Genomic DNA, 27,497 nt, shown 5'->3' with positions numbered 1-27,497 from the left:
AATAATAAGGAAGCCCCTTTTCAGCATTTATGATTTTAAGTAAATATAAAGGCACGTGGGATTTGCATTTACCCTCAGAGCTCCCTTTTGAATTAAGAGCAGGATAGTCATTTCCCTCTTTTTATCATTCTTTTAGTCTACTCCATCTTATCTTTATTTAAGAAAGTTCTTTATGGATTTTTCTGGTTTGTGCTTGGTCTTTGAATTGATACAGATTACCTGTTTATCTTATATTTTATTTTTTTTTTTATTTTGTTCATTTAGCTCTTAAAGTGTAATGTCTGCGTTTTCAGACTGTTATTAAAGTGGCAGAATCTGATACGATATTTAGTTAAGTCTATCAAGCCAAAGACTATACCTAATCCACTGCCTTTTAAATAGACACTCTAATTTCTGTTTGTGAATTTGTTTTAGAATGTATATGTATAAATTCTTCTAACCTCATTCTAATGACTTCAATGCCTTTAATTTTATATATTTAGGGCTTTATTTGTTTAGTTGAGAAGGTTGGTGTCTTTTGTTTTAGATTTAAAATAATAGTTTTCACTAGATTATATCCAGATTTATATTTGCTTATCAGTTAAATGATAAAATATCAGTGCTCAATTGCATATTACATTAGACTAGAAACTATTCCAACTGGAAGTCTAGCTGTTCATTTAACATATTTGGAGAAAAGTGGTTTCACTTCTGTATATTCTGCCTTATGGAAGTACTTCAAAGGGAATAAGTTAAAAAATTTCTTATTTAAAAATGTTACTGTTGTTTACCAATAAATGTAAATACAGGCTTTTTAAAAGCCAGACTTTCTTCTTTAGGGGAGCTTTTTGTTTGTTTGCTTTTGTTTTTTTTTTACCTTTTTCTACCTGAAGGATTAAAAGCCACTAGAAATCCTTGACAGCTTCGTTGATATGATTCATGTGCCAATTCATGGAAAAGAAGTAATTTTGAAAGTTTTAAAAATATTTGTAAGCTGTTGGTTTTATTTTGTCTTGTATAAGTAAAGGGGAATGTCTGAATTTTAAAGTCATTTGGTATATTTTAATATTCATGATTTGATTTCTCTAAATACTTTCATGGGGTTTAAATGAAAGTTATGTTTCAATACCAAAGCAAACACTTTCAGTACACTATATTTACCAGATAGTTCTAATAGTTGTATGTTTATAATGTTTTGTTTGTTTTAATAGGGAATGCCCTGATGCAGATTCACTTGTAAGTAGATTTTATTTTGGTACAAACAGTTTAGCTCTTTTCATTAGGAATACCGAGCATATTTGGGTTGAGTTTGTTTGCAGATCTTTCCAAGAAAAATACTAGCCATATTATTAGAGATTCACTATTGAAATTATTTTACAGATGTATTTTTGGTTTTACATTGCCAGATGCTTTCCTTTAATAAATATAAGTTATTTCTAACTAACTTTGAAAAGTGGACATGTACTTTTAAAATTGGTGTAGAGCCATAGTATATTGCTCTTTCTTGGGAAATATGTCAGATATCAAATCTGCCTGTTTTATTTTAAAATGTGCTGTTACTAATTGATTCTCACATCTATTAAAATACTACTGTATCTGTTCATGTATTTGAGGTTTGTTTAGGAGACTGTCATTTTAGAAAAAGTAGCAACAACCATGGTTAGTACTTTTGTGTGCTCTTTATTTTGTGTTTTAAAGAAAATTTGTATGTATTTCTTATTTAAATATATCTCTTCATGTATAATTAAAGAAGACATCAAATGGAGCTCCCTGTGGTTATAATGAGAGAATAGACTTACCAAGTGATGTTAAGTAATGGGTAGACAGATTTGGTCAGATCTGTCATTAGGATTGGTCATTAGACACTGGTTCTGTTGCTAAGTGTAGTAGAGTTAAGCTTTTTCCTTTATTGTTCTTGCTTGCATAACTTGTTTCTTTTGACTCCAAAACATTATGGTCTTTTTCAGCATATTGGTATACCAACATAAAGAACTACATATGTTGTAAAACATTGTGGTTTATTTTATTTAAGATAAAACTAGTATTTTTGTTGCATGTTTCAGCTTTAAGATAAGAAAACTATTGTTTGTTAATAAATTTATAGTGAAAATAAATTAACTTCTGATGAGCTCTAGGCCTAAAATTATTGGTGTGTGTGGAATTTCAACATTTACTTTCCACTTGCCTGTTTTGATACCCTTAGTTTACTAATTAATGAAAAAGTCAACACATATGTTTGGCATTTACTGTAGTGCTCATCATGCATTTTACTTCTGAATGATTTATAGCATTTATTTGATGAGTGCAACATTGAATATAAATTTTAATACTTTGTTTTATTTTATATACACACTCCTATAAATAAAATATTTAAAATTTTCTTAGTTCATTGATACTTTTCTGTAATGATCAATATTTAATAGTTTTGAACTTTAGCCAGTACTTATCTGGAATTAGAAAGGGGCTTTAAAAGAGGACATGAAATTCTACTGCTATGTAAGAAATGATTGATCAATTTGATGGTATAGAAATGAAGATCATAAAATTAGAAAAAATACACCATAGAAGGATTTGAATCACTAAAAATACAGTTGGGCAGAGTGTATTTGCAAGATGTTTAACAAGGGGCTAATTATTTTCCTTTGCAAAATTTTTATACAAGTAAGTTTAATAAAAGACAAGCAAGTATCCCAGTAGGAAAAGGGCATTAGGATAAAAACAGGCAATTTTCATAAGAATAAATAAAAGGTTGTGGTGAATAATCATGCTGCTGCTACTGCTGCTAAGTCGCTTCAGTCGTGTCCAACCCTGCAACCCCATAGACAGCAGCCCACCAGGCTCCCCCATCCCTGGCATTCTCTAGGCAAGAATACTAGAGTGGGTTGCCATTTCCTTCTCCAATAAGTAATGTTATTCAAAATAGTAGTCTTCTTCTGATGCAAATTAAAATGAAATTTCTATATTCACCAATCATACTGGCAAAAGTTTTGATACATGTGTACTGTTGTTAGGACTGTACACTGGTATAATCTGTCTTGTGCATAGTTGGGCAGTATCTCTCCAGATAAGAAGTGTATATTCTTTCTGACTTTGCAGTGCTGCTGCTAGGGCTTTACTGTTATTGCTGTAGTCACAGGCATTGTGTGTATGTGTATGTGTGTGCTGCTAAGTCGCTTCAGTCGTGTCCGACTCTGTGTGACCCCATAGACGGCAGCCCACCAGGCTCCCCCGTCCCTGGGATTCTCCAGGCAAGAACACTGGAGTGGGTTGCCATGTCCTTCTCCAATGCATGAAAGTGAAAAGTGCAAGGGAAGTCGCTCAGTCGTGTCCGACTCTTAGCGACCCCATGGACTGCAGCCTACCAGGCTCCTCTGTCCATGGGATTTTCCAGGGAAGAGTACTGGAGTGGGGTGCCATTGCATGTGTGTATTGATACATATATATACACACATGTGTATATATATTCTTCATCAAGATATATGCTTATATAGATAGGGAGGGAGAAAAGGTAGATAGAGACATGTTTATTTCAACACTGTTGATATTAGCAAAAAATTGGAAGCACTAAAGAAAGCATCAATTAAAATGGGGATTGGTTAAATTATTAAACATTCACTTGAAGAAATAGTCATGTTACAGAGCTAGGTGGCTCTGTGTCTGTTGATGGGAAGAACTATGTGGTCTTTAAAATAATTGCTTTTTAAAATATATACATGTGTATATGATATGCATTCTCTTTTTTAAAAAGAATGAGTTACAAGACGTTGAATTTTGGTTACCTTTGAAGAGAAGGATTACAGTGGTGATCAGCAGAGAAAGGAGGCTTTCATTTTTTGTTGTTTCCTTTTATTTATGGCCTCTGGTTTATTTAGGGCTTCCCTTGTGGCTCAGTCAGTGAAGAATCGGCCTGCAGTGCAGGAGATCTGGGTTTAATCTGTGGGTCAGGAAATGACAACCCACTCCAGTATTCTTGCCTGGAAAATTCCATGGACAGAGGAGCCTGGTGGGCTACAGTCCATGAGGTTGCGAGAGTCGAATAGGACTTAGTGACTAAACCACCATGATTTATTTATGGCCTCAATTCAGTTCAGTTCAGTCACTCAGTCATGTCCAATTCTTTGTGACCCCTTGGACTGCAGCACACCAGGACTCCCTGTCCATCACCAACTCCCGTAGTTTACCCAAACTCATGTCCATTGAGTCGGTGATGCCATCCGACCATCTCATCCTCTCTTGTCCCTTTCTCCTCCTGCCTTCAGTCTTTGCCAGCATCAGGGTCTTTTCCAATGAGTCAGTTCTTCGCATCGGGTGGCCGAAGTATTGGAGATTCAGCTTCAACGTCAGTCCTTCCAGGGAATATTCAGGACTGATTTCCTTTAGGATGGACTGGTTGGATCTCCTTGCAGTCCAAGGGACTCTCAAGAGTCTTCTCCAACACCACAGTTCTAAAGCATCAATTCTTCAGCGCTCAGCTTTCTTTATAGTCCAACTCTCACATCCACACGTGACTACTGGAATTTCCATAGCCTTGACTAGATAGACCTTTGTTGGCAAAGTAATGTCTCTGCTTTTTAATATGCTGTCTAGGTTGGTCATAACTTTCCTTCCAAGGAGTAAGCGTCTTTTAATTTCATGGCTGCAGTCACCATCTGCAGTGATTTTGGAGCCCAGAAAAATAAAGTCTGCCACTGTTTCCACAGTTTCTCCATGTATTTGCCATGAAGTGATGGGACTGGATGCCATGATCTTAGTTTTCTGAATGTTGAGCTTTAAGTCAACTTTTTCACTCTCCTCTTTCACTTTCATCAAGAGGCTCCTTAGTTCTTCTTCACTTTCTGCCATAAGGGTGGTGTCGTCTGCATATCTGAAGTTATTGATATTTCTCCCAGCAATCTTGATTCCAGCTTGTGCTTCATCCAGTCCAGTGTTTCTTATGATGTACTCTGCATATAACTTAAATAAGCAGGTTGACAGTATACAGTCTTGACGTACTCCTTTCCTGATTTGGAACCAGTCTGTTTTCCATGTCTAGTTCTAACTATTGCTTCCTGACCTGCATACAGATATCTCAAGAGGCAATTATGGCCTATTTGTCACCTTTTTGTTTATGGCTAGTCTTACTGTAACTTAAATGTCAGCTACTTTGGTAGGGAAGTATCCATCATTTTCTTTTCCTTTCTTAAAAGGTCTATGTATGTAATTATAAAAAATTATTTTGAGATATAGATCTTTTCAAAGTTGACGAGCTGTAAATTGCTCTCTTCTTTTAGTTTTAGCCAATTTCCCCTCTCCAGAGAGATTGAGAAATATACCGTTGACTTGTGAGCTCTTATCCCAATATTTAAAAAAAATTACTACCACCACTATCCGCCAACTGCCTTTAAGGTTGTTGACTAAAGTTACCTGCTCATTTCTTTTTCTTGTACTGCTTTTGACTTAATAGTTTGCTCTAGCAGTATGGGGCCCTAATATAGAAACCATGGATCGAATGGACAAAGGTGTAAACAGGTAATGTGTAAGTTTTTATCAATATCATTAATAGTTCTAGCATTGAAAACCATATACAGTAAAAATTACTGCTATTTTTTTGAAAAAACACATACCAAGAAAGCATTTTATTTTTAAATAATTGTCAATTTATAGATCATTACAAAGATAATACAGAGCAGTCTCATGTGCCTTTCATCTTGCCTCTCCTGATGGTAACATCTTGTAAAACTTTGGTACAGTAACATATATAACTAGAATATTGATTCTGCTGCTGCTGCTAAGTCGCTTAAGTCGTGTCCGACTCTGTGCGACCCCATAGACAGCAGCCCACCAGGCTCCTCTGTCCCTGGGATGCTCCAGACAAGAACACTGGAGTGGGTTGCCATTTCCTTCTCCAATGCATGAAAATGAAAAGTGAAAGTGAAGTCGCACAGTCGTATCTGACTCTTCGTGATCCCATGGACTGCAGCCTACCAGGCTCCTCTGTCCATGGGATTTTCCAGGCAAGAGTACTGGAGTGGGGTGCCATTGCCTTCTCCAATATTGATACTAATACAGTCAAAACAGAACATTACCATTAAATAAGGATCTTTTTTTTCCCTCACCTATTTAACCCTGTCCTAGTGCTCAGATCCCTGGAATTTACTGATCTGTTTATCACCTCTATATTTTTACCTTTTCCAGAATGTCATATAAATGGGATCTTATAAGATATAACTTTTTCAGACTGGATTCTTTTGCCCTAGGAATATTAGATATGCATTTAAGACATTCATATTGTTGCATGACTCCATAGTTCATTCCTTTTTTGGCAGTGAAGAGTGTATCACTGTATAGATGTCCCACAGTTTACTTATTTACCTATTGAAGGATATTTTGCTTGCTGCTTCTTTTAGGTGATTATGAATAAAGCAGCTTAATAACATTTGTGTGCAGGTTTTTGTGGGAAAATAGTTTTACTATCAAGTGGGTGAATACCTAGGAGTGTGATTGCTGGATTTCTGGGAGGATCTTTCATTTTAATTGCCCTTTTTCTGTCACTTTTCTTCTGATACTACCCTCCCCCCTCCAACCACCTCTGGCAACTACTAATCTTTTCTCCATTTCTATAAACTTGTCATTTCAGTAATGTTATTTAAGTGGAATTGTATTGTATGTAACCTTTTCAGATGGACATTTTTTCACTCAGCACCCTTTTCTGGAGATTATTCCAGACTGTTGCATGTATAAATAGTTCCTTCCTTTTTATTGCTGAATAGTATTCCACGATGTAGGTATACCAAAGTCTGTTCACTTATTGTGGGATATTTAGTTGTTTCCAATTTTTGACTATTAGAAATGTTACTTTGAACAATTGTGTACAGATCTTTGTGTACATAATGTTTTCTTTTGACACTGGTATTTTTCTTTCTGAAGTCTATTTTATTAGTATCTAATAGTGAAATAGTCACTGTCATTTTTATTTTTTAAATGAATATTTCCTGGTGTATATACTTTTTCATTTTCCTTTCAACCTACCTCTTTTTGTTTATTTGAAGTGAGTTTCTTATGGGTAGCATATGGGTCATGTTTTTTTAATCCATCCTGTCAATCTGTCTTTTGATATATATGTGTATAGTATATTAATATGTAATGTAATTATTGACATGTTGGGGTTTGTCTGCCATTTAATTTTTTGTTTTTGTTCTTACCTGTCTTTGAATTTTGTTTTCTTTTTCCTACTTTGCTGTGGGTTATTTGAACCTTTTGTTTTTAGAATTTCACTTGGATTTATAGTTTGTTTTTCTTGTTTCTTTTTTGAAGCATATCACTTTGTATATCATTTTAGATGGTTACTATGGGTCACTCTCCAGTGTCTTCAGATGGATGTTTTTGTTTATTTTGACCAGAGTTTATTGATGTAATTTGCAGGAGGTTGATTCAAAGCAGTTTATTTGGTCTTATAGAAAACAGCTCTGTATTATTTTAAATTAGTACATTGTATAGTATAGTGTATTGTAAACAAATTTTAAAATAGGGTAAGTAGCAGATCCCACATAGAACCTCTAGGAGATAAAATATCTGCTATATTTATAGGGTATCAAGAATACAAATAAAGTATTTTGAAAAAAACTTTTTTATTCTGATTTTTAATGAATCCACATTTGGCAAGGTTTCTTTAAAGTATCATTTGCATATTATTTGCACTTTAAGTATTATTTGCACATTAGCAAGCAACATACAGAACTCAAAGAAAGTGCTCTACTTCTGGGGTCATAACTACATCACTTGTCATCTTTTTGTCTGTGGAATCTGCTCTTTACCTTGTATTAGATATTTCACTTCTAAACTTTAATCCAGTCTGTTAACTCACTGCTAGGTACATTAGGGAGAAGGCAATGGCACCCCACTCCAGTACTCTTGCCTGGAAAATCCCATGAACGGAGGAGCCTGGTAGGCTGCAGTCCATGGGATCACGAAAAGTCGGACACAGCTGAGCGACTTCACCTTCACTTTTCGCTTTCATGCATTGGAGAAGGAAATGGCAACCCACTCCAGTGTTCTTGCCTGCAGAATCCCAGGACAGGGAAGCCTGGTAGGCTGCAGTCTATGGGGTTGCACAGAGTCGGACACAACTGAAGAGACTTAGCAGCAGCAGCAGCAGGTGCATTAGAATCTAACAGGCACAGCACAAGGTTTATACTGTTATAACTTGGAAGCTAAAACTGTGTAAACCTTGTGCTGTGCCTCTTAGATTAGCAATCCCTCATGTTTCTCTTGCTGAGCTTCAACCAGTGATTGGAGGAAGACTGGGAAACTTTACCAGTAGAAATGATATAGGCTGTCCTCTGCATGCATGTTCAGTCGTATCCGACTGTGTGACTCCATGGACTGTGTGTAGCCCACCAGGCTCCTCTGTCCATAGAATTTTCCAACCAAGAGTACTCATGTGGGTTGCCATTTCCTACTCCAGGGGATCTTCCCCACCCAGGGATTGAACTTCTGTCTCCTGCATTAGCAGGCAGATTTCTTTATCACTACATCACCTGGGAAGGCCATTGGCTGTCCAGTTACATACAACTGGTAAACCCTGGTTTTTCTTGGCAGTCCTTTTTTCCTCCCCATTTTCAAAAACTTTTAATTTGGAAATATAGTCTAACCTCAAAAAATATATATACAAGAATAAACTAGTACAAAGAACACTTGTATACCTTTAACTTTTTACTACATTTGCATATGTGCATGTGTTTTTAATATTTTTCAGATCCATTTGAGCATACATTTTATAGTCTTTAGCCTAACTATAAAAGCATTTTTAGAGAAGTGACCCTTCTGTATCCCTTCTGCTTCATTGCCCTTCCTTCTTTGGAATCAGCTTTATTTTATTTATCTTTTCAGTATTTTTTTTTAATAAAGATAAACATATCTATATGTTAAATTTTAAATTTCCCCATCTTTCTTACTTAAAAGGTAGTATACTATATATGTTCTCTTGTACTTGGTTTTTTCAGTTAGCAGTATTTCCTGGAGGTCTCTACATATCAGTTCATAAAAACTTCTCATCTTTTTTGTTTTTAAATGCCTGCATAGTACTTCATTTTGTGTATACACCTATAATTTATTCATCTATACTTGGACATGTTGTGCTTTCCAAAATTGTGAGTTACAAATAACCTTATTGCATGTATATTTTTAAATTCTTGGGGGGTATATCTTCAGAATAAATTCCTAGAAAAGGAACTCTTGGGTAGAAGAATAAACATGTAAATATTTTTATTAGATACTGCTGTTTTTCTCTCTGTGTGAATTGTACTATTTTGTATTTATACCAGCACAATATAAAAGTACATTTCTTCACAGCTTTGCCAACAGAGTGTATTTTCAAACTTGAATTTTTATCCAGTCTCATGGGTAAAAGATGGTATTTTAGTATAGTTGAAATTTTCTTGGTAGTCTTTTATTTATTTGTTTTGTAATTTTGATATGTATTTCCATGTACTCAAACTGTCAGTCCTCTGATTTTACCTCCTCTCTTCCATGATACACACAACCCCATGCTTTTATTTCTTCATTTTGAAGATTTGGGTGAAAAGTTGGTTGTTCGCAGAACTGCTGGCATGCCTAGTGGAACACCTGTTCTCTTCCTTTCCGTGTGTATCCTGTTTGGTTTGCGGTGCTCTTCTCTTTTAGACATCTTAAGTATGGAGTATCATTAGAAGCTAACTAAAAAGACATAATTTCCCATAGTGTTAGTAATTTTGTTAATCTCTTGATATTTGATAAATTATAGTAAAATCCCTCAGTAATAGTTAAATTAAGGCTGTTTTGATAACCTTTAATGTTTTGGCAGTTGGAGCCATTGTTAAAGTGTTTTTCTTTCCCCATAGAACATTCCTGATGTGGATGAAGAAGGCTATAGTATAAAACCAGAAGCAAATCAGAATGATATCCTTTTACCATCTGGGTATTCTTGTGGATTGTGTTGGCATATATAAGTAGACAGTTATAACAAAATAATCTATTGTTTAATAAAGACTTTAATTTTTAATTGTAATAAAATGTGCCTCTATCTTCTTTATTTGATATGTTATGAATAAGTTAGTAGTTATATTTCTGGTAAAATCCATCTTACCTTTTAAAGTTTTTTGTTCCTTTTTATCAATGTGTGAAAAACTGGTTGTGCACTAAGATAATCTAAAAACTCGATTCTTTAACCAATACTCACATACCAAAGAGAACCATTTCTACTCATCTAGTGATTCTGATTCTGAAGATGAAGAACCAAAGAAGTATCGGATAGAAATCAAACCTGTGCATCCAAACAACTCACATCACACAATGGCTTCCTTGGATGAATTAAAAGTATCTATTGGAAATATAACACTCTCCCCAGCAGTATCTGTAAGTAAGAAAATAAGCAAGTTTCCACTCACTATATAGAAGCCTTTGGTTTTTGTTTAGTAGCTCATCTACCTGCGTCTGGATAGTTTGTAGTGAAGTCAGTCAGTCGTGTCCAGCTCTTTGCGACCCCGTGGACTGTAGCCTACCAGGCTCCTCTGTCCATGGGATTTTCCAGGCAAGAGTACTGGAGTGGCTTGCCATTTCCTTCTCCAGGGGATCTTCCCAACACAGGGATCAAACCTGGATCAAAGGACTAACAAAAATTAAAAATCACTTAGTGAAAGAAAGTGAAGTCGCTCAGTCGTGTCCGACTCTTTGCGACTCCATGGACTGTAGCCTACCAGGCTTCTCCTTCCATGGGATTTTCCAGGCAAGAGTACCGGAGTGGGTTGCCATTTCCTTTGCCAGGGAATCTTCCCAATCAAGGGATCGAACCTGGGTCTCCTGCATTACAGGCAGCCGCTTTACCCTCAAAATCACTTAGTAATAGTTAATTTAAGCATGTTGGATGAGGAAATAATTTATTATATTTTTAGCTTTATTGAGTATACAGTTTATAATCTTTATACAGGCAAATGAGTTTGTGAGTTTGGCTTAGTTTTGTTTCCTTTTGAATGTGTTATAAGTGAAAGCATGGAAAATACACTATTTTTGCCATTGATGTATTTTATAAATACTACTATATGTCTCAGGCAGAATTTTGTAAACTACAGTGTTAACCTTTTCCTCACCTGGTGTTAAAGTCTTTCATCCATTTTTGGGGTGTTTTTTTTTTTTTTTTTTTTTTTGGTAAGCTTTATTGTAAAAGGGAATTCCATTAAAATGAATCTCATGATTAAATTGTATCTTCTTTTTTTTCCTGTCACTGTAATTAATGGTTGTTTTCCATAATTTTCATACTGGAAAAGGCACAGATAAGAATTCTTAGTTGATAGTGATTAATTCCTCAATTCTGAGATACTAAACTTGATAGCTTTTGAGGCAGAAAAACAATCAACATAATGGATCTTTCTAATGATGTCATACTTTTAAATTCAGAAATGTTAAACTGTGGGGAATAAAGGCATGTCTTAGAATGTCAAGTTAGTTTATCTGTACATACTTATTGTAGTTGATATTAAACTTATTGTTCTTGATAATGGAGAATAAAAATTCTCATCATTTTGTATTATTATTTAATTGCAGATTTAAGTAGTTTATATGTATTTGTTGGAAAAAGTGTTTTTCTCCCAGTGTCATCAGTTCAGTTCAGTTTAGTCATTCAGTCATGTCTGACTCTTTGCAACCCCATGGACTGCAATACGCCAGGCTTCCCTGACATCACCAACTCCTGGAGCTTGCTCTAACTCATGTTCATTGAGTCATTGATGCCATCCAACCATCTCATCCTCTGTCATCCCCTTCTCCTCCCACCTTCAATCATTCCCAGCATCAGGATCTTTTCCAGTGATTCAGTTCTTCGCATCAGGTGGTCAAAATATTGGAGTTTCAGCTTCAGCAATCAGTTCTTCCAATGAATATTCAGGACTGATTTCCTTTACACTTTTAGAATTTGAGAACTGTTTTTTCCACCAAAAAGATATTTCTGAAGTGAGATTTTATTCTACCATTGTTATTAATACCAAGGTTAAATCATGGTGCATATATATATGAAGTAGGAAGTTGTAAAGCCATTAAAAAGTTTTATTGTGTAAGAGCATAAATAATTTAAAATATATATGTAAATAAATAGCCTAGAGGAAATAAAATATTAATCATCTTTGGGTAGGGAGATAATTGATGCTTTGTGCTATTTTCTTTTTTTTAAAAGGAATATTGATTTCATACTCAGAAAATAAGTAATAATCAGAAAAATTAATTGTTAATATCAGGTTTGAAAAGAGGATCTTGAGAGTATATTTTGTTGCCTAGTTTGCTTATCTAGCTTAAATTGTTTTTTCCTCCAACAGTGTATGTCTTTTAAGTATATATGTATAGATTTTAGATACGATTAAGAAGGGAATAGACAGATTGTTAGAGCAGAGAAATATATTTCAAACTCTGAAATGAATACTGTGGTTTTCTTTTTCCTTTTTTTAACACTGTTTTTCTTTTTCTTTTTCTTTCTATGTACTACTAGAGACACAGCCCAGTAAGTGCAAAATTTTATATTTTTATTTATTGACTTAAAAAATCATTGTATATTTAAACATTGATTTTCAAAATATTTGCTTTTAGATTAGCAAGTCATAGTATTTTGCTGTAGGTACTAGTATTTTAAAACATTTCATTTTATTGAATTATTTAAGGGTACACATGTTATATTTTGACTATAAAACAAAAGGCTTTTTCTGTAATCTTTTTAGCTAAATACAGTTTATAATTGAGCAAATATATGAAAAACTTAAAATTATGTTCTCAGTGTTAACATTTTATCAAGTAATTGTATTACAAACATTAAATTATTTGTTTGATGGCACTTGGTTTTTGCATTTCTATTTTAGGTGCAGATGAATCGGAATTCATCTAGTAAGTTTGACATTTAAATTGGTTATTTTAAGTCTATTAAAATTTATCAGAGAATTTGCTAAGCTTGTAGCCTAACATATGTAGTTGTAGGAATGGCCTTTGCTAATCATTAACCATAACAACAGACTATAGAAGTATACCTATTTTGCAACAGAAGACAATTTATGTGTATTATTTCTTTTAGTTTTAAGATGTGCTTTAAGCTTTAATACGTGACTACCACGTTTTTCATAAATCAGCAAAACCAAAGAGCAGCTTCTGATTAAGCTTATAAAACAGTTAAACTATCATAACTTCATGAAGCAGAAGGCACTTCTGAGTTTTAGCTTGGTCTTTAAGTCGTATCTCATTTATAGTTTCTATTATAAAGTTTTTAGTATAGTAACTTAAATTATGCTAAAAATGATTTGGGGATGGTAACATCATTTGCAGAATCATGAGTTAAACATAACGGGAATCGAACCAGGGTCTCCTGCATTGCAGGCAGATTTTTTACCAGCTGAGCTATCAGGGAAGCCCAAATATAGCGCACATTGTGGGAAAAACAGAGTTGAGCAGCCCACACCAAAGTTAGGCAGTTCTGTGAACAGTGCCTAATAAAAACCATGACATCAGTCGTAATTAAAAATTCTAGCACAGTTGAAAAGATCTATTAAATTCCTAGTAAATACCAAACTAAAAGTAAGATTTCATTAATACTTTTAAAAAATAAATGGTGAGTAGTTTGTTGATAGGGGATAGGAGGAAAAAGAGTATAAACTCAGTTTCAGCAACTGAGTTATGAAGATGAGGGCAAAGTGCAGAAAGATAAAGAACACCACAGTAAACACTTTGAGGCAAAACATATGGCTGAGAAAAGCCAAATGGGAGAATGTGATATGAATGGGCATTATGTACAATGTGGAATTATTCCACATTTGTTATTGTTTAGTCGCTAAGTAGTATCCAACTCTTCTGTAACCCCATGGGCCCACCAGATTCCTTTGTCCATGGGATTCTTATCCAGGCAAGAATACTAGAGGGGTTTCCCATTTCCTTCTCCAGGGGATCTTCCCAACCCAGGGATTGAACCTGTTGCCTCCTGCATTGGCAAGTGGATTCTTTACCACTGAGTCACCAGGGAAGCCTGTTATTCCTCATAGTTTGCTGTAATTACCCATGCTGATGTGTTTTGCATTCATCAGCTATTCTTGGTGATGCAAAACATTAAGGTGCAGTGAAAATTGCTTATGAACCAACAGAACTTTTGCTTTACTGATGCTGTTCCCCCAGGTACCAGTTGCTTATGAAATGATTCATGTTACAAATGCAGAAGGTAGAAAAATAGACTATCCCATAAAGAGACTGTTTCTCCAGTTTGTTACAAAAATTTTATTTTTCAAAATAAGGTGTTCTTCAAGAGTTAGTATCTACTTTTGGTCAATAAAATAATCACTAATAATATCTTAGAGCTTGAAAAATGCTTTCATGATTCATCAGTTAAAATTGTTGAGTAGTACATACGCTTTTAAACATCTGTTCTGATTTTTAGAGTTGCATCCCATATTTTTTTATGAATGGCAGTTTAACAAATATGATGGTTTAGTTGACTCAAGTTATTTCTTATCAAAGATATTACAGATAAAGGTTCAGCAGAAATTCAGCTCTTATTTTAATATTCTTAAATGGTAGAAAATTTGTAAAAGGATTGTTTTCCTTTCCTTCGTGTGTGTGTGTTATTATCAGAATTTAAAAGTTGATCTGTGTGTAGTAGTTCTCTTTACATTAAAATATTTTATTGGATTAATTTTTTCATAATATTTCAACTTTTTAACTAGGTGAAGAGTTAACAAAATCAAAGCCGTCTGCTGCATCCAATGAGTAAGTTTTACATTCAAAATCTTTTGTAAATAGACTTTATTTTTTAGAGAAATTTTAGGTTCACAGCAAAATTGAGTGGAAGGTACAGAGGTTTTTGTGTGTATGCTTTGCCTCCACATATGCCAAACCTCCCCCACTATCAGAATCCACCACCAGAGGAGCATAGTTACAATTGATGAACCTCTGTTGACAAATTGTTAACACCCCCAAAGTGTATGGTTTACATTAGGATTCACTGTTGGTGTTGTATGTATCCTGTGAGTTTTGACAAATGGATAATGACATGTGTCCACCATTATAGTATCGTACAGAATAATTTCACTGCCCTAAAAATCCTGTGTCTTCTACCTATTTAATCCTTTCCTCCCCACTTCATTTAAATTTTAAGTATCCTTCTGTTCTTTCTATAGAGTTTTACTTTCTCTGTAGTTTTAACTCTAGAAGACTGTTTATATTCATCCCATTTCCTAAGCTGTGAAATGTCAAGAGTTTTTAGATGTTTTAAATTATTTCTCATTTGACAGTATTTATTTCTATGATAATTAGAAAAACATTCATTCCACTGTATTTGGCTTTGGGATCCTCACTGCTGTTGTAAGTAAATGATAGTATCCCAAAGTCATGCACGTCTATTTGTTTTTAACTCTAGTTTACATTGGCGTGTAGCTGATTACCAGTGTTGTGACAGTTTCAGGTGGAGAGCAGGGACTCAGCTACACATGTACATGTATCCTTTCTCCCCCCGACTCCCCTCCTGTCCAGGCTGCCACATAACCCTGAGCAGAGTTCCCTGTGCTGCACAGTAGGACACTGGCTATTCATTTTAAATACAGCCGCGTGCATGTATATTTCAACTAGTTATTCTCATGGAAATTCTCTCACTTTTCCTTCAATTTTGACTTTGTAAAGTAGACTGTATACTTTATGAACCTCAAAACGAAATGTTTCAATTAAGTTGATAAAGGAGAGAAGATGTGTTGCCAGTTGTTCTTAAAAAGAAAAAATATTTTAAGCCAGTGTTGCATGGGTTTTTTCCCTCACTTCTATATTAGTAAGAATACTTTATAAATATTTATTGCATGAGTAAAAGTAGACTTAATTAAATGGATAGTTTGAAATGGAAACTTTCGAAGCTAAGCACTAATTGAGCACACCAGTGGTATTCATTTGATTTTTCATTTTTAAAGATAAGTTGTTTAGTGTTTTAAGACTGTTTTCAGGAATCATTTATACAATTATGATTCTGTACTTTCTCATAAGTGTGTTTCCATATGGGTGCATGTTGAGATATTAGATCTCTACTTATAAGTGATTGTAATATTTTATTATCGTGGGCCTGTTTTCTCAGATTTCTAAAAAATATTTTAAATAATGGTAGTTTGATACATTAAATTATTTTAAAGTGGGGATTAATTTTATTTTTATGCATAAATACAATTTTTATTTGTCAAGAATACCTCAGTAAAGTTGGGAAAATTAGTTTAAAAAGAAGGGGGGGTACAAAGGTCAGGTGTTCAGAATAGAGATTAAGCATCTTTAAAGGGGTATGACTAAAATGAAAAAGAGAAACATTTATATAAACGTTTGTATTAAAGCGAAGAGCCAAGATTGAAATCCTGAGAGTAACTAGTTTCGAGGATTCCAAAGGTTAGTGGAGGAAAACCTTTGGTTATGCAGCACATTGAGATTTCTGAAACGAAAATGTTCATGCTCTTGATTTTGTAGTTAGTCTTGGTAACCTCTCATAAAAAGGCATGTATGACCCATACATCCAGTGTGCCCAGGCAGGGATTACCAAGGGAGAAATTCTGCCTGTGCATGATTGACTACAGTGGTCAGACCGTTGAAGTTTGTAGTGTCATTTATATACATAGGGCTTAAGCCACCACCCTGTACTTAAAAGATACTTTTTAAAAAGTCCTTTACCCCCTTTCTTCATCAACTTATAAAATTTCTATTTGATTTCATGTCACTTAAGAAATTTCTGTCCCAAGAGTGGGTTCTAGATGTGAATTTCACAAATCTGACACTTCCATAGAGTTAGCTCCGTGAGTTTAGGCAGCTCTTTTAGACTCCCCATGCTGCTTTTCATTTGTAAAACTGAAATTAATTTCCATTCTGGCAGCTCCTATGATTATTAGAATATAACAAGATTTAATTTGTAGGGATTAAACTATTCTCACTTAAGAACTTTACATAATGTTATTGTAGGGTTCTGTTTATAGCAGTTAATACAGTTTATTAAACCTATTTACCTGCTAATTAAGTTCTTCATATATTCAACTGGCAAAACATCCAGTTTTTTGATCATATATATTGCTGTTGTAGTTCTTTCTATGAAATGTATTCCTAGATTTTATACTAATAAAATGCTCATTTGCTAAAATGCTTCTTTTTAAAATGTTGTGATAGGAAAGGGACCAGTGATTTACTTGCTTGGGACCCCCTGTTTGGACCATCTCTTGATTCATCTTCTTCAGCTTCATTAACTTCATCATCGTCATCAGGTAAATATATTTATTTTTTTAAACTGCAGCAGTTATTTTTTCTGATTCATCCATTACTTCTATGTTGTACTTAACTATCAAAAATTTAACTTGTCCTCTGATCATATTGCCATATAAAAGTAATTGTATACTGATGTGTTAATTTACATTAAAGACCATATGTCTTTAAAGTAAAAATTCATCAAAAACCAACTTTTTTTCCCTTTGTATATCACTGCACAAATAATAATTTTTAGTATTCAACTGCATAGATGTGTGTTAATATAACTAGTCCATTCTTGATGTACATTCAAATTGCATCTAATTTTTATTGTTATGGACATTAATAGATAAAACAGGTTTTGTCCACACGTCTCATATCCTTATAATTATTTATCAGTACAAGATTCAGGAGTCACAAGGTATGCCCATTGATGCTTATTGCCAAACTGCTTTCCAGAAAGGCTTCAGCACTTCCCAAGAAGTGCATGAAAAGAATTTAATGAATGCATTTTAGTTATTCTTCTGGACAGAATATATTAAATTCCTCTTTTCTTCAAAATATAAAATCCCATTAGTCAACAATCAAAGCATGTTTAATAAAACCGCTTGTTCAAAAACAGAAAATAAAATCACTTTAAGTTGATCTTCAAACTTCTTTGGGATTTCAGAAATGCGATACAGTATTTAGAGTTAAGGAAGTGTTGCATGAAGTCCTTTTTATTGTCAGTATTTTATATATGAAAAAATTAAAGTTCAGAGATGATCAGGAACTTCTCTAACACTGTATAACTAGGAAATGAGGCATAGATTCAAACCTGGATTTTACTAATTCCAGAATCTTCATTCAATTCATCATACTCTGGCAGATAAAACAGTAAGTTACATTGAAACACTTTGCTATAAATACTAAAATAAACACTAGTATTTACAGTTGGATTGTTTAGAAACTAATGTTTTTTAGTTCTAGAAATTATGTGGATTTTAGGCAACCTTAACTGAAAAATTGAGAATTTTGAAGAGCAAGAACCAGTCATTAGATAATTGAACATACTCTGAAGTGGCATTATAGCCTTTCTCATTTGGCTTTTGTTTACTGTTCAGTTTTAGGAAACTAATCTTACTAATGGATCTTATAAGTAAAATAATTGTATAGGAAAAACTGAAGTTGTATTAAGGTCTTAATCAAAATTTTCACATTGTCTGTTCTCACAGAGGTTTCCGTCATACAGAAATTTCTTCATAACTCCACCATTGTTTCTGTTTTCTTTAGCACAATCTCTTTTCAAAAAATTGCTCTTTTCCCCTTGCTACCGTCTAAAGAATGTTTTGCCCATATTACTTTCAACTTCAGGTAAAACAAAAAAATGATACTTTAGTTGTCATTTGATGTTTAGTGGGTTGGGAGTGATAAAACTTTATTTTTGCTTATTTTAAAATTTATTTTGATATGCTTTTTAAAACCTTCCTATTAAGTCTAAAAAATACTATATTATTTTCCCTTTAAAGAATGTTAGTGCTGTTGAAAAGAGTTATTCTGCTTGCAATAATTATTATTAGGTCTTCACCCATAATTATTATTAGATCTTCACCTGGACAGGATATAATTATTGATAAAACTGATGAATACATTATGATGATTCTATTTCATAAGACTGGCTGTAAGTGAAATTATTAAATAGGCATTTTGTCTTAAATTTCCTTCCACCTCTTTTTGCAGTACATGTCTCCCTTATTTTAACATTGTCTACACCAATAACCCATTTTCACGTTAGAATGGGCCAGGTTGTCAGATTATTCCCTCCTCTCTTTTGTCCCCTCCAGAATGTTAATTCATTAATGACTCCATCTCAACTAAACTAGTCTTAAGAAAATAATTCCTATCAGTTAGTAACTGATACATTAAACCTTTCAGTGTTTTGTATTTAAAAAACATGCTTAGAGCTTGGTACAGAAGTGTTTTCAGTTGCTTTTTCTACCATATAGATGTTATATATGTATAACTTACATACAAATTTATATATAATAAAAACATGTATATAAAATTTAATATAAATATCTCATACCTGCCTCCCCTTTGATAAGTGCTAGTATAGACCATCTCAACTCCAACACTGATTTCGCCTGTCTTACTCCCTATGACAGTTTTAAGTTTTACTGCTTGTTGAGGAACACAGTACCCAGCACCATCACTTTGACACCTTGTCAAATCTTTTAGACTTTTACTGACTCTTAGCATTACCTTTTGCTCCTCTGGGAAAAAAAAAGAATAATTCTGGCTTTATATATTTTGGGGCCTTAAATTTAGTTTCTTATTCTCATAATTATTTTCCACAATTAATATAAAGTTTGAGCTCCTTGTCTTGTTCCATGTATTATTAAAATTTTCTGTTTTTGAGTAATTAAAATAATACTACCTGAAATAAGAACTATTTGCCTATATAGATTTATATTTTAATTTTAGAATTTTCCTGTTGCTTCTAGTTTTCAGTTTTCAGTTGCTTTATTCTCTTGCTGTTGTTCTTAATGAACAAAATAGGAACTCCGCTTTTCTCTCCCAGATTGATTTGTCTGGGCATGTGATAATTCAATGTTAACTTGAAACCAGGTCAGATTTGGGGTCTAGAAAACCCATCAGCAGACTATTCCACCAACCCTCTCTGCTCTCCTGCTGTGATGACACCACGAGGAAGCATAAAAAATTTTCTTTCGCTTCATGGTTGCGAAGTTGGTGGATTTCCTTTACTGAGGAACTTGTTAAAATTACTAGTGGAGCCCAGAAGGCACTCCAGAGATTGCATTGTAAAGCTGAATGAAAATACTTTCTTGTTCTCTGGTGCTTTGGATAGATTTGTTTATAATTTATGTATTATAACTTACAACTAATAGATTAATTTATAACAGTGAAGTCAGTGAGTATTGCTGTTAGTTTTTCTCAAAAAGCAAATTCTCATTATTTGAAGAAGTGGAACTTGACACTCCTACCAGGCTTGGATTGAATCAGTCTAAATGCCACTTGTTCTGTATTCACGTGTTATTACCTCTGCTATGTTAAGCCCTCTCACAGGCGTGAAGTAGCTTGAGTGTTGGTCACTGCTGGTTTTGTTGATAATGAACACATCTTTAAAGTAAATGTGTCATCGCACAAGGAAGTATTCCAGCCCTCAGGTTATTTCACATTTCTTCCAGCATTCAGCTTACAGTAAGGGGGCAGCATGAAAGAACCGGTGCTGACTGGAAGACGGCAGCTGCTAAACTTAATTTCTCACCAGGGTTCTACTGTTTTCTTCAGGCAGCCTGAACTGTGCTTGCATCTTTTCTCTCTCCATGTGATCTGCTTTCTAGATAATTCCGTGCCCCCATGCATTTGCTTTCACTCCTGTGTAACTGCCTTTTTCTTTGGGTCTCTTCCTACCACCTCCACGCTCCCTTTTACTCCTCCATTGCTGCCTAAGAGTTCTCAGCTCTACTGTTTGTTTTTCTGTGTGCGTACTCGGGCACTTTCTTATATTTTTAGCTTGGCATGTTGTAAATGTACAGAAGTTACTGAGATATATTCTTCAATCTGAATTACAGACCCACTTCTTAGAGTGGACCAAAGGAATTTGAAGGGCCTTTTAATTAAGGATTATTTAAATGTATTTGCTGCCATTCTACATTCTTGCTTTGATTATGCTAATACATGTGTAACTTTTGATAATATACGCTTGAACTTTATTCATTAATTTCTGTCATGCTGAGTTATTTTTAATTAGGACTACTAAGATTTGTATTTCTGATTTTTAAAACTGCAACATTTGCAAATAGTGTTGAAAAACATTGAACACTAAATTTATGTAGGATTTAGGAAGTTAATATATAATTTTCTGTGTTTGCCAAAAATTAATTACAGTGATTTGGGGAGGGTTTTTGTAAACTAATAAGATATTTTGATTGTCACCAAAAAATGGCACAGTGTGGTTCAACTTAAAAGTGAGATTACAAGTTTAATTAAGGTAGATATTTTATTTAGAGTTCATGTTTTTACCTTGAAGATGTTGCTTCAAAGGCTTGTTCTTACATAAGTGTAAAGTACAAGTATTGGCAAGAAACTAAAGACCTTAGGCCTTAAATTAGTTTACTTTTACCTTCTTATTAGGTTTAATTTTTATATGTATAAATAATTGAAGCTAATATAATTTATAATTGTCAGTTTTATTGAAAACTTAATTTTTTTCAGGAATATTATTGGTAACTCTGAGAAAGTCATATTTGATAGATTCCCAGCATTTCACAAATAGCCATAATTACATTTTAAAGAAAAAGAACTTCTGAAAAATGAGCTTTGAATCCTAACGATTCCTCTGTCATGGAATGTTTTTATCTAAGGATTGCTATGTATTAATGGTTTTCTTCAAATCCTCTTTTTCCACCCACCAGCCAGGCCCACAACTCCTCTTTCTGTAGGCACCATTGTCCCACCTCCAAGGCCTGCTTCCAGACCAAAGCTTACTTCAGGCAAACTCTGTGGGATTAATGAAATAGTATGTACTCAGTTTTCTTTTTCATTATAACTGTTTTGATTTAATATGCAAATGATATTTTTCTATATGTTCCTTTACTGCTAAATCCTTGGCATTTTCTACGTAAGTCTTCACAGTACAGAAAAATTTTCCCTGCTTTACTTCATCTTTTACTTGCCAGTTTAATTGCCAGAATTAAATTTCTAAGTGTCAAGCTTAATCTTTTCCCCTGATACACATCTGCAGTGTTACCCCATAATCCATGTATTGAATGTTTTAGCTGAAGTAAAACAGAACAGATTGAAGGAAAGAAGACTAGTTTGGGAGAGTCTGACTCTGAATAGAACCCAAATAACTGGGGACAGAAAGTGTCTTTCACTGCTTTGTATCTAGTACCCATGACTTGACATGTAGTAGGCACTAAGTAGGGAGAAGGCGATGGCACCCCACTCCAGTACTCTTGCCTGGAGAATCCCATGGATGGAGGAGCCTGGTGGGCTGCAGTCCATGGGGTCACTAAGAGTCGGACATGACTGAGCAGCTTCACTTTCTCTTCACTTTCATGCATTGGAGGAGGAAATGGCAACCCACTCCAGTGTTCTTGCCTGGAGAATCCCAGGGCTGGGGGAGTCTGGTGGGCTGCCGTCTATGGGATCGCAGAGTCGGACACGACTGAAGTGACTTAATACTTAATTCACATAACTTTATAAAAAGGAAAGGGTTGTTTTTAATTAAGCTCAGTATTCCATATTTTAAAGATGAAACACCTCAGGAAGTGTTGGTAATGTATTATTGGAACAGTTAGGAATTTGGAAGGAAAAAATCCATTCACCAAGTAAAAGATAAATGGATTAGAATCATATTTTTTGTATTTGTTTTTAACCAGAAAACTGGGAAGACAATAGAATTAAGATTTTCTCCTCTGAATGGGGCAAACTTTTCTCAGTAAGGAGGCATTACAATGAATTATAAGGAAAATGTAGACAGGTTTATAAATGCCAAAAGTGAAGCAATATTTAGGAAGAAAATACTTGCTTCAAATGAAAAAAAGAGTTAGTGAAAACTCAGATAATACTAAGACCTCCTCAAGCTAAATCAGGCAAAGCTAATATAGACAGCTCGTAAGACAGAAATGCCAGTTTTGTTTTTATCTATAGAATTAGCTAAAATTTTTAAAAATTTATTATTTTTCCTTCTTCTAAGGTTCATCGATTCATTGCTGGCAAGAGTGCAGAAAAATATTCTCTTATATTATTATAGGCAATGGGGTAAATTGAGTTACCCAAATAGGAAGTGGTTTGGCATTATGTATGAAAAGCTTTCATACTGTTTAATAATTTAGCTTCTGAGAATCTGTCTTAAGTACGCTTTTTAAAATACAGAAAAAGTTTTATATGCATTACAGAAAAAGTTTTATATACAAAGATTCTCTTGACAGGATTATTTTAAAATAGCCTTTTCAGCTCTATGGTATCTAATTGTGAGTTTTAAGAAACACAATAAATTTGGTTTATTAATAGTATGTTAAAACTAATCTTACTTGATACCTAAAATATTTTCTGATAACTGGGGGATTGTTTGAGCATTTTGGTAAATGACATTTTGTTTTTAAGCCCAGGCCATTCAGCCCACCTGTAACTTCTAATACCAGCCCACCTCCTGCTGCTCCATTAGCACGAGCAGAAAGTTCTTCCTCTATCTCATCTTCTGCTTCACTAAGTGCTGCCAATACTCCAACTGTAGGTAAGTAAGTATCACAGGTTGCATGCAAAAGTTAATGTCCAAAATATGATCAGGTTGATTGATGGTAGTAAAGTTTTAACATTTGACATTTTGGTTTTTGGAAACACACCTGGCATTATCAAACTAATAATGATAGTTCCTTTTCTTTTTCACATTTTATCTGAATAGAGAATTTTAATCATGATTAGCACTGTTAAGAATGCATCAAACTTATAAATTTTTGACCAATATAAATATAATTGAAGGCAGAATATGATGCAGTACTTTCTACTGTGAATTGATATTTGCATTCCTAAAAAAATTTGTTTTAAAAAGCAGTTGACTCTGAAAGAAAGAGGGCTTTGTGCTTGCAGTGTGATCCTTGGACCTGCAGCATCTGTCTGTATCACCTGGAAACTTAATAGAAATGCAGTTCTTTTAAGTTAGAAACTGTGAAGTGGGGCTAGCAGTCCTTGAATAGGCCTTCCAGGCAATTCTGATGCATCTTAAGTTTCAGAATCCCAACTCTAATTAAGCTGATTTAATTATACCCAATTTGATTTGTCAAAACTCAGGAGAAATGCATCTTCTGTGTGTATCCAATATAAAAATTGCATGAGTGGTACAGGCTGAGAAAAATGATTTGATTTCTAAATGTCTGAACATGGTGTTACTATTTTATTTTACATACCTTTGTGAACATACTGTTTTTCCCATGTTCTAACTTTATGTAAATAATATATTCAATAAGTATTTCTGTTTGCTGTAATGGGCACTTTCTTTTTATATTCTGTTTGCATATGTGGTTTTCTTACTTTTTATTTCCATAGAATCTGTGTTTTACTCATAAAGAACATAGGTGGGTCCTGTTAGAAATCAAGCAGGTCTGAGTTACCAAAATTGCTTTAGTCCTTTCCCATTACCTAGATAATTCATAAGGTTTTCTGTTTGTAAAGGAAACTTTAATTTTGATTAAGTTGGAAAATATTTGTTTATCGTTTTAGCCAGTGCTGGCAATAGGAGGATCAAAGTAGGTGGCGTTGATGGTACAGGCATGCAGGATGTAGTGTGGGCTTTGTGCAAGAGTTTCTTTAAATCTATCTAAAATGTTCTCTCTCTCTATTGTGATATTTATTCAGCTCTGTGTTCAGATTTAAGTTTTTGCTTCTTGTTCTTGAAAGTATTTTCTTTTCCTGCAATATTTTGTTTTATTTAAATATGATAGAAGATGATAATTTGATTGGGACACTCTGTGAAATTGAAAAGCACTGTGAAACTTCACAAGGTATTGTATTGAAAGCAGATGTATGTGTTGACTAATGATCCTAAAGTATATCTAAAATACTGTTACCCAATTTTTCCTTTTCCAGCAATGTATAGTGTTTAAGAAATCAAGAATAACGCTAAGGTTTAACTGTCTCAAATTTGTACTAATTATGTCCAGTTTCTATACAGGATCTATTAATGATACTGGATAAATGATAAAAATATACAGTATTTTTGCATTATCTTCCATCCCCCCATCTTCTTTCCTATTAAGATATAACAATAAATATTACTCTGGGGCTATCAGAAGCAGAGAAAAACTGATTAGGAAAGAACCAGAAAGATTATATCAGTGTAAAGAAAACTATAATATAAAGACATCCAAAGCAAAGGCTATCATACAAAAACTACTCATACAGTGAGCTGAAGTTAGAGGTACAGAGGCAGGAAGTAGTTGGGATTAAGCACCTGTTTTTCACTTCTGAGCTGAAAGGAATTCCACAAAAATCTATTCATTGATTGTTACAAAGGTAGATACTCTTTATTTCAGCTTTCTCTGTCTGCACTTTCAAAACACGTACAGTGTTTAAATATGCAACAGTTAAGTCAGAATTAGAATGCATATTATCCTTAAAAAGAATATCCAAGGAATTATTTCTGTACAGTGAGTTATTCTGAATAATACAGTACACATTTAGACTTTTTAGGGACTTAAGTAAATATTTCCTATGTCAAACATTTTAAGTATGCATATACAATATGGCCTTGGGAACAAAAATGGAAAATACAAAGGAGGATATGCAAAAATATTAAGTAGATTTTGAGTTTTTACCTAACTCTCCAGTATTTTTTCCTTCTCACCAGTATTTCAATAACAGGCTTTACAATTTATGGGGAAACTATTTCAAGAACTCTCATTTTATATGCCTAAATTGGGTAATTGAAAAGAATAACTTTGTAGGTTCTTTCGATTTTTAATGTCAGAGCAGTAGCAGACATTAATGTTACCCCTGACTGTGTGTAAATACTCACTTGTGTAGATTATTTAAGGGAAAAGATTAATTTCATATTTAGGAAAATATAATTTTCTCTAATAAAAGATTACTATAGCCTTCCTCTTTCTCTGAAAATATGCTTTCCTGAATTTCTAGTGACTCTCTAGTTTAGAACAAGATATTTTTTTAAAAATTGAACTAATTTAGATTTACAGTGAAATTTTCCCACTGCATGAACATGTGTTTGCATAGTTGTAATCACATATCCTAGAAACTACTGCCTCTCAAGCCCTTCATTTAATTATCTCTCGCCTCATTTTGAATTCCTGTCAAGTCATTTGTATCTTCAGTCCAGGATTCACAGTGTTCAGTGATCTTGCAGAATGAAAAACACAATCATGTTTCTTTTAAATGTTTCAGTGGCTTTTAGTGCCAGAAGAATAAAATTAAAGGTCCTTCGTGTCCTGTCTGGGTCATAAACACTTCTTCAGACACATTTTCATGTCCTTTCATCACTTAGCCTATCACCCACAAAGTATGTTTCTGATTTGCAAAAAAACTACTTGTGGTTCAAAAAGGCACCATTTCTTCCCTGCCTCTTTGGCAAAGTGTCTGGCATATATTAGTGCTTAGTAAATAGTAGCTGTTGTGATTCGTGAATACATTTTAATACTGAGTTTATTTTCGTATGAAATTTTAAGTTGTCTTGTTAGGGAGGATTTACTTTCCCAGTGACCTAGAAATAGCAGTTCCTGTTTCTGTGTATTTTTAATCATGGAGCCCTTTTTTTAAATTATGAAGAACCTTCTAAATCAGAATTTATCAAAATCTTTAACATTACAAAATCTTCCTGTCCTCTAAAAGTAACAAAAGCTCTTTCTCATTGTTTGTAGGATACTAAGTTTAGTTGCAAGGCAAAGAAAACTGATTTTTCTCAGAATTAATATTCTGGGTATCACGAAGTAACTCATGTTGAAATAAACATATCTGGTGGCTGTGAACATTGTATAATGTTTACATAACAAAAGCATACATTCCAATTTCAGAGCTATGTGTTGATCTAGGTTATTTTTTTCTTTAAGAATGAATAATTACTCTATTGACTTATTTTTACAAAATTGCATCATAAATCATATGTTAAAAGAAATGTTGCACTTTCCAATCAGTAACAGTAATGGTAGGCATAAATAAAAAGAGTACATTTGTAAAGAAAAAAAAAGGCAGTGTGCTATTTGAACGGATTTTTCTGTCATGAAGTAAACCAGACACTTTGTTTAGGTTTTTAAAATACACATGCATTGAATTTGTTTACATTTTGTTATGCTTTTAAAACATGTATGATTTGTCTCTAAAGGTATCTTACTAAGTGAACTTTATGTCAGGAATGTTACACCCAAATGATGTTATTAGTCATATTTCAAGGAAAGACAATATGGGAATATAGTACAAGCATTAGACAAAGAAGAGGTAAAAGAGAATTACAGCAACCCACTCCAGTGTTCCTGCCTGGAAAATCCCATGGACAGAGGATCCTGGCGGGCTATAATCCATAGGGTCGCAAAGAATCAGATGTGACTGAGCATGTGTGCGTGTGCACACGCACGCGCACACACACGTACATACACAACGGTAAGGAGTACATGATCACATTACATTGCTCATTTAGAAGTACCGAATGGATAGCGATACCTTAAGTAGAAAAATCTCAGGGTAGAACCTGAGAGAATTTAATATCTGAGTGGTTTTGAAGCCATATTTTAGTAACTTCAGCTCTTCATGTGAAGAGCTTTTTCCCCTCTGACATTCCT

General features: G+C 33.9%; 1 protein-coding gene across 1 annotated transcript in view; it reads left to right on the top strand.

The window, feature by feature from the left end:
- FCHO2 (FCH and mu domain containing endocytic adaptor 2) overlaps nucleotides 1–27,497 on the top strand; it is a 123,745-nt gene that overhangs the window by 73,561 nt on the left and 22,687 nt on the right. The window contains exons 11-19 of the mRNA XM_055555213.1: nucleotides 1,191–1,215; nucleotides 9,837–9,897; nucleotides 10,178–10,350; nucleotides 12,470–12,481; nucleotides 12,834–12,858; nucleotides 14,676–14,718; nucleotides 17,131–17,225; nucleotides 21,624–21,727; nucleotides 23,320–23,449. Of these exons, the coding sequence (XP_055411188.1) occupies nucleotides 1,191–1,215; nucleotides 9,837–9,897; nucleotides 10,178–10,350; nucleotides 12,470–12,481; nucleotides 12,834–12,858; nucleotides 14,676–14,718; nucleotides 17,131–17,225; nucleotides 21,624–21,727; nucleotides 23,320–23,449 (668 nt within the window). The remainder of the gene's footprint in view (nucleotides 1–1,190; nucleotides 1,216–9,836; nucleotides 9,898–10,177; nucleotides 10,351–12,469; nucleotides 12,482–12,833; nucleotides 12,859–14,675; nucleotides 14,719–17,130; nucleotides 17,226–21,623; nucleotides 21,728–23,319; nucleotides 23,450–27,497) is intronic.

Source organism: Bubalus kerabau, chromosome 18 (genome assembly GCF_029407905.1).
Source record: "Bubalus kerabau isolate K-KA32 ecotype Philippines breed swamp buffalo chromosome 18, PCC_UOA_SB_1v2, whole genome shotgun sequence".
Taxonomy (NCBI): domain Eukaryota; kingdom Metazoa; phylum Chordata; class Mammalia; order Artiodactyla; family Bovidae; genus Bubalus; species Bubalus kerabau.
Note: the sequence above shows the minus strand (reverse complement) of the source record. Positions and strands in the feature narration are given on the sequence as shown.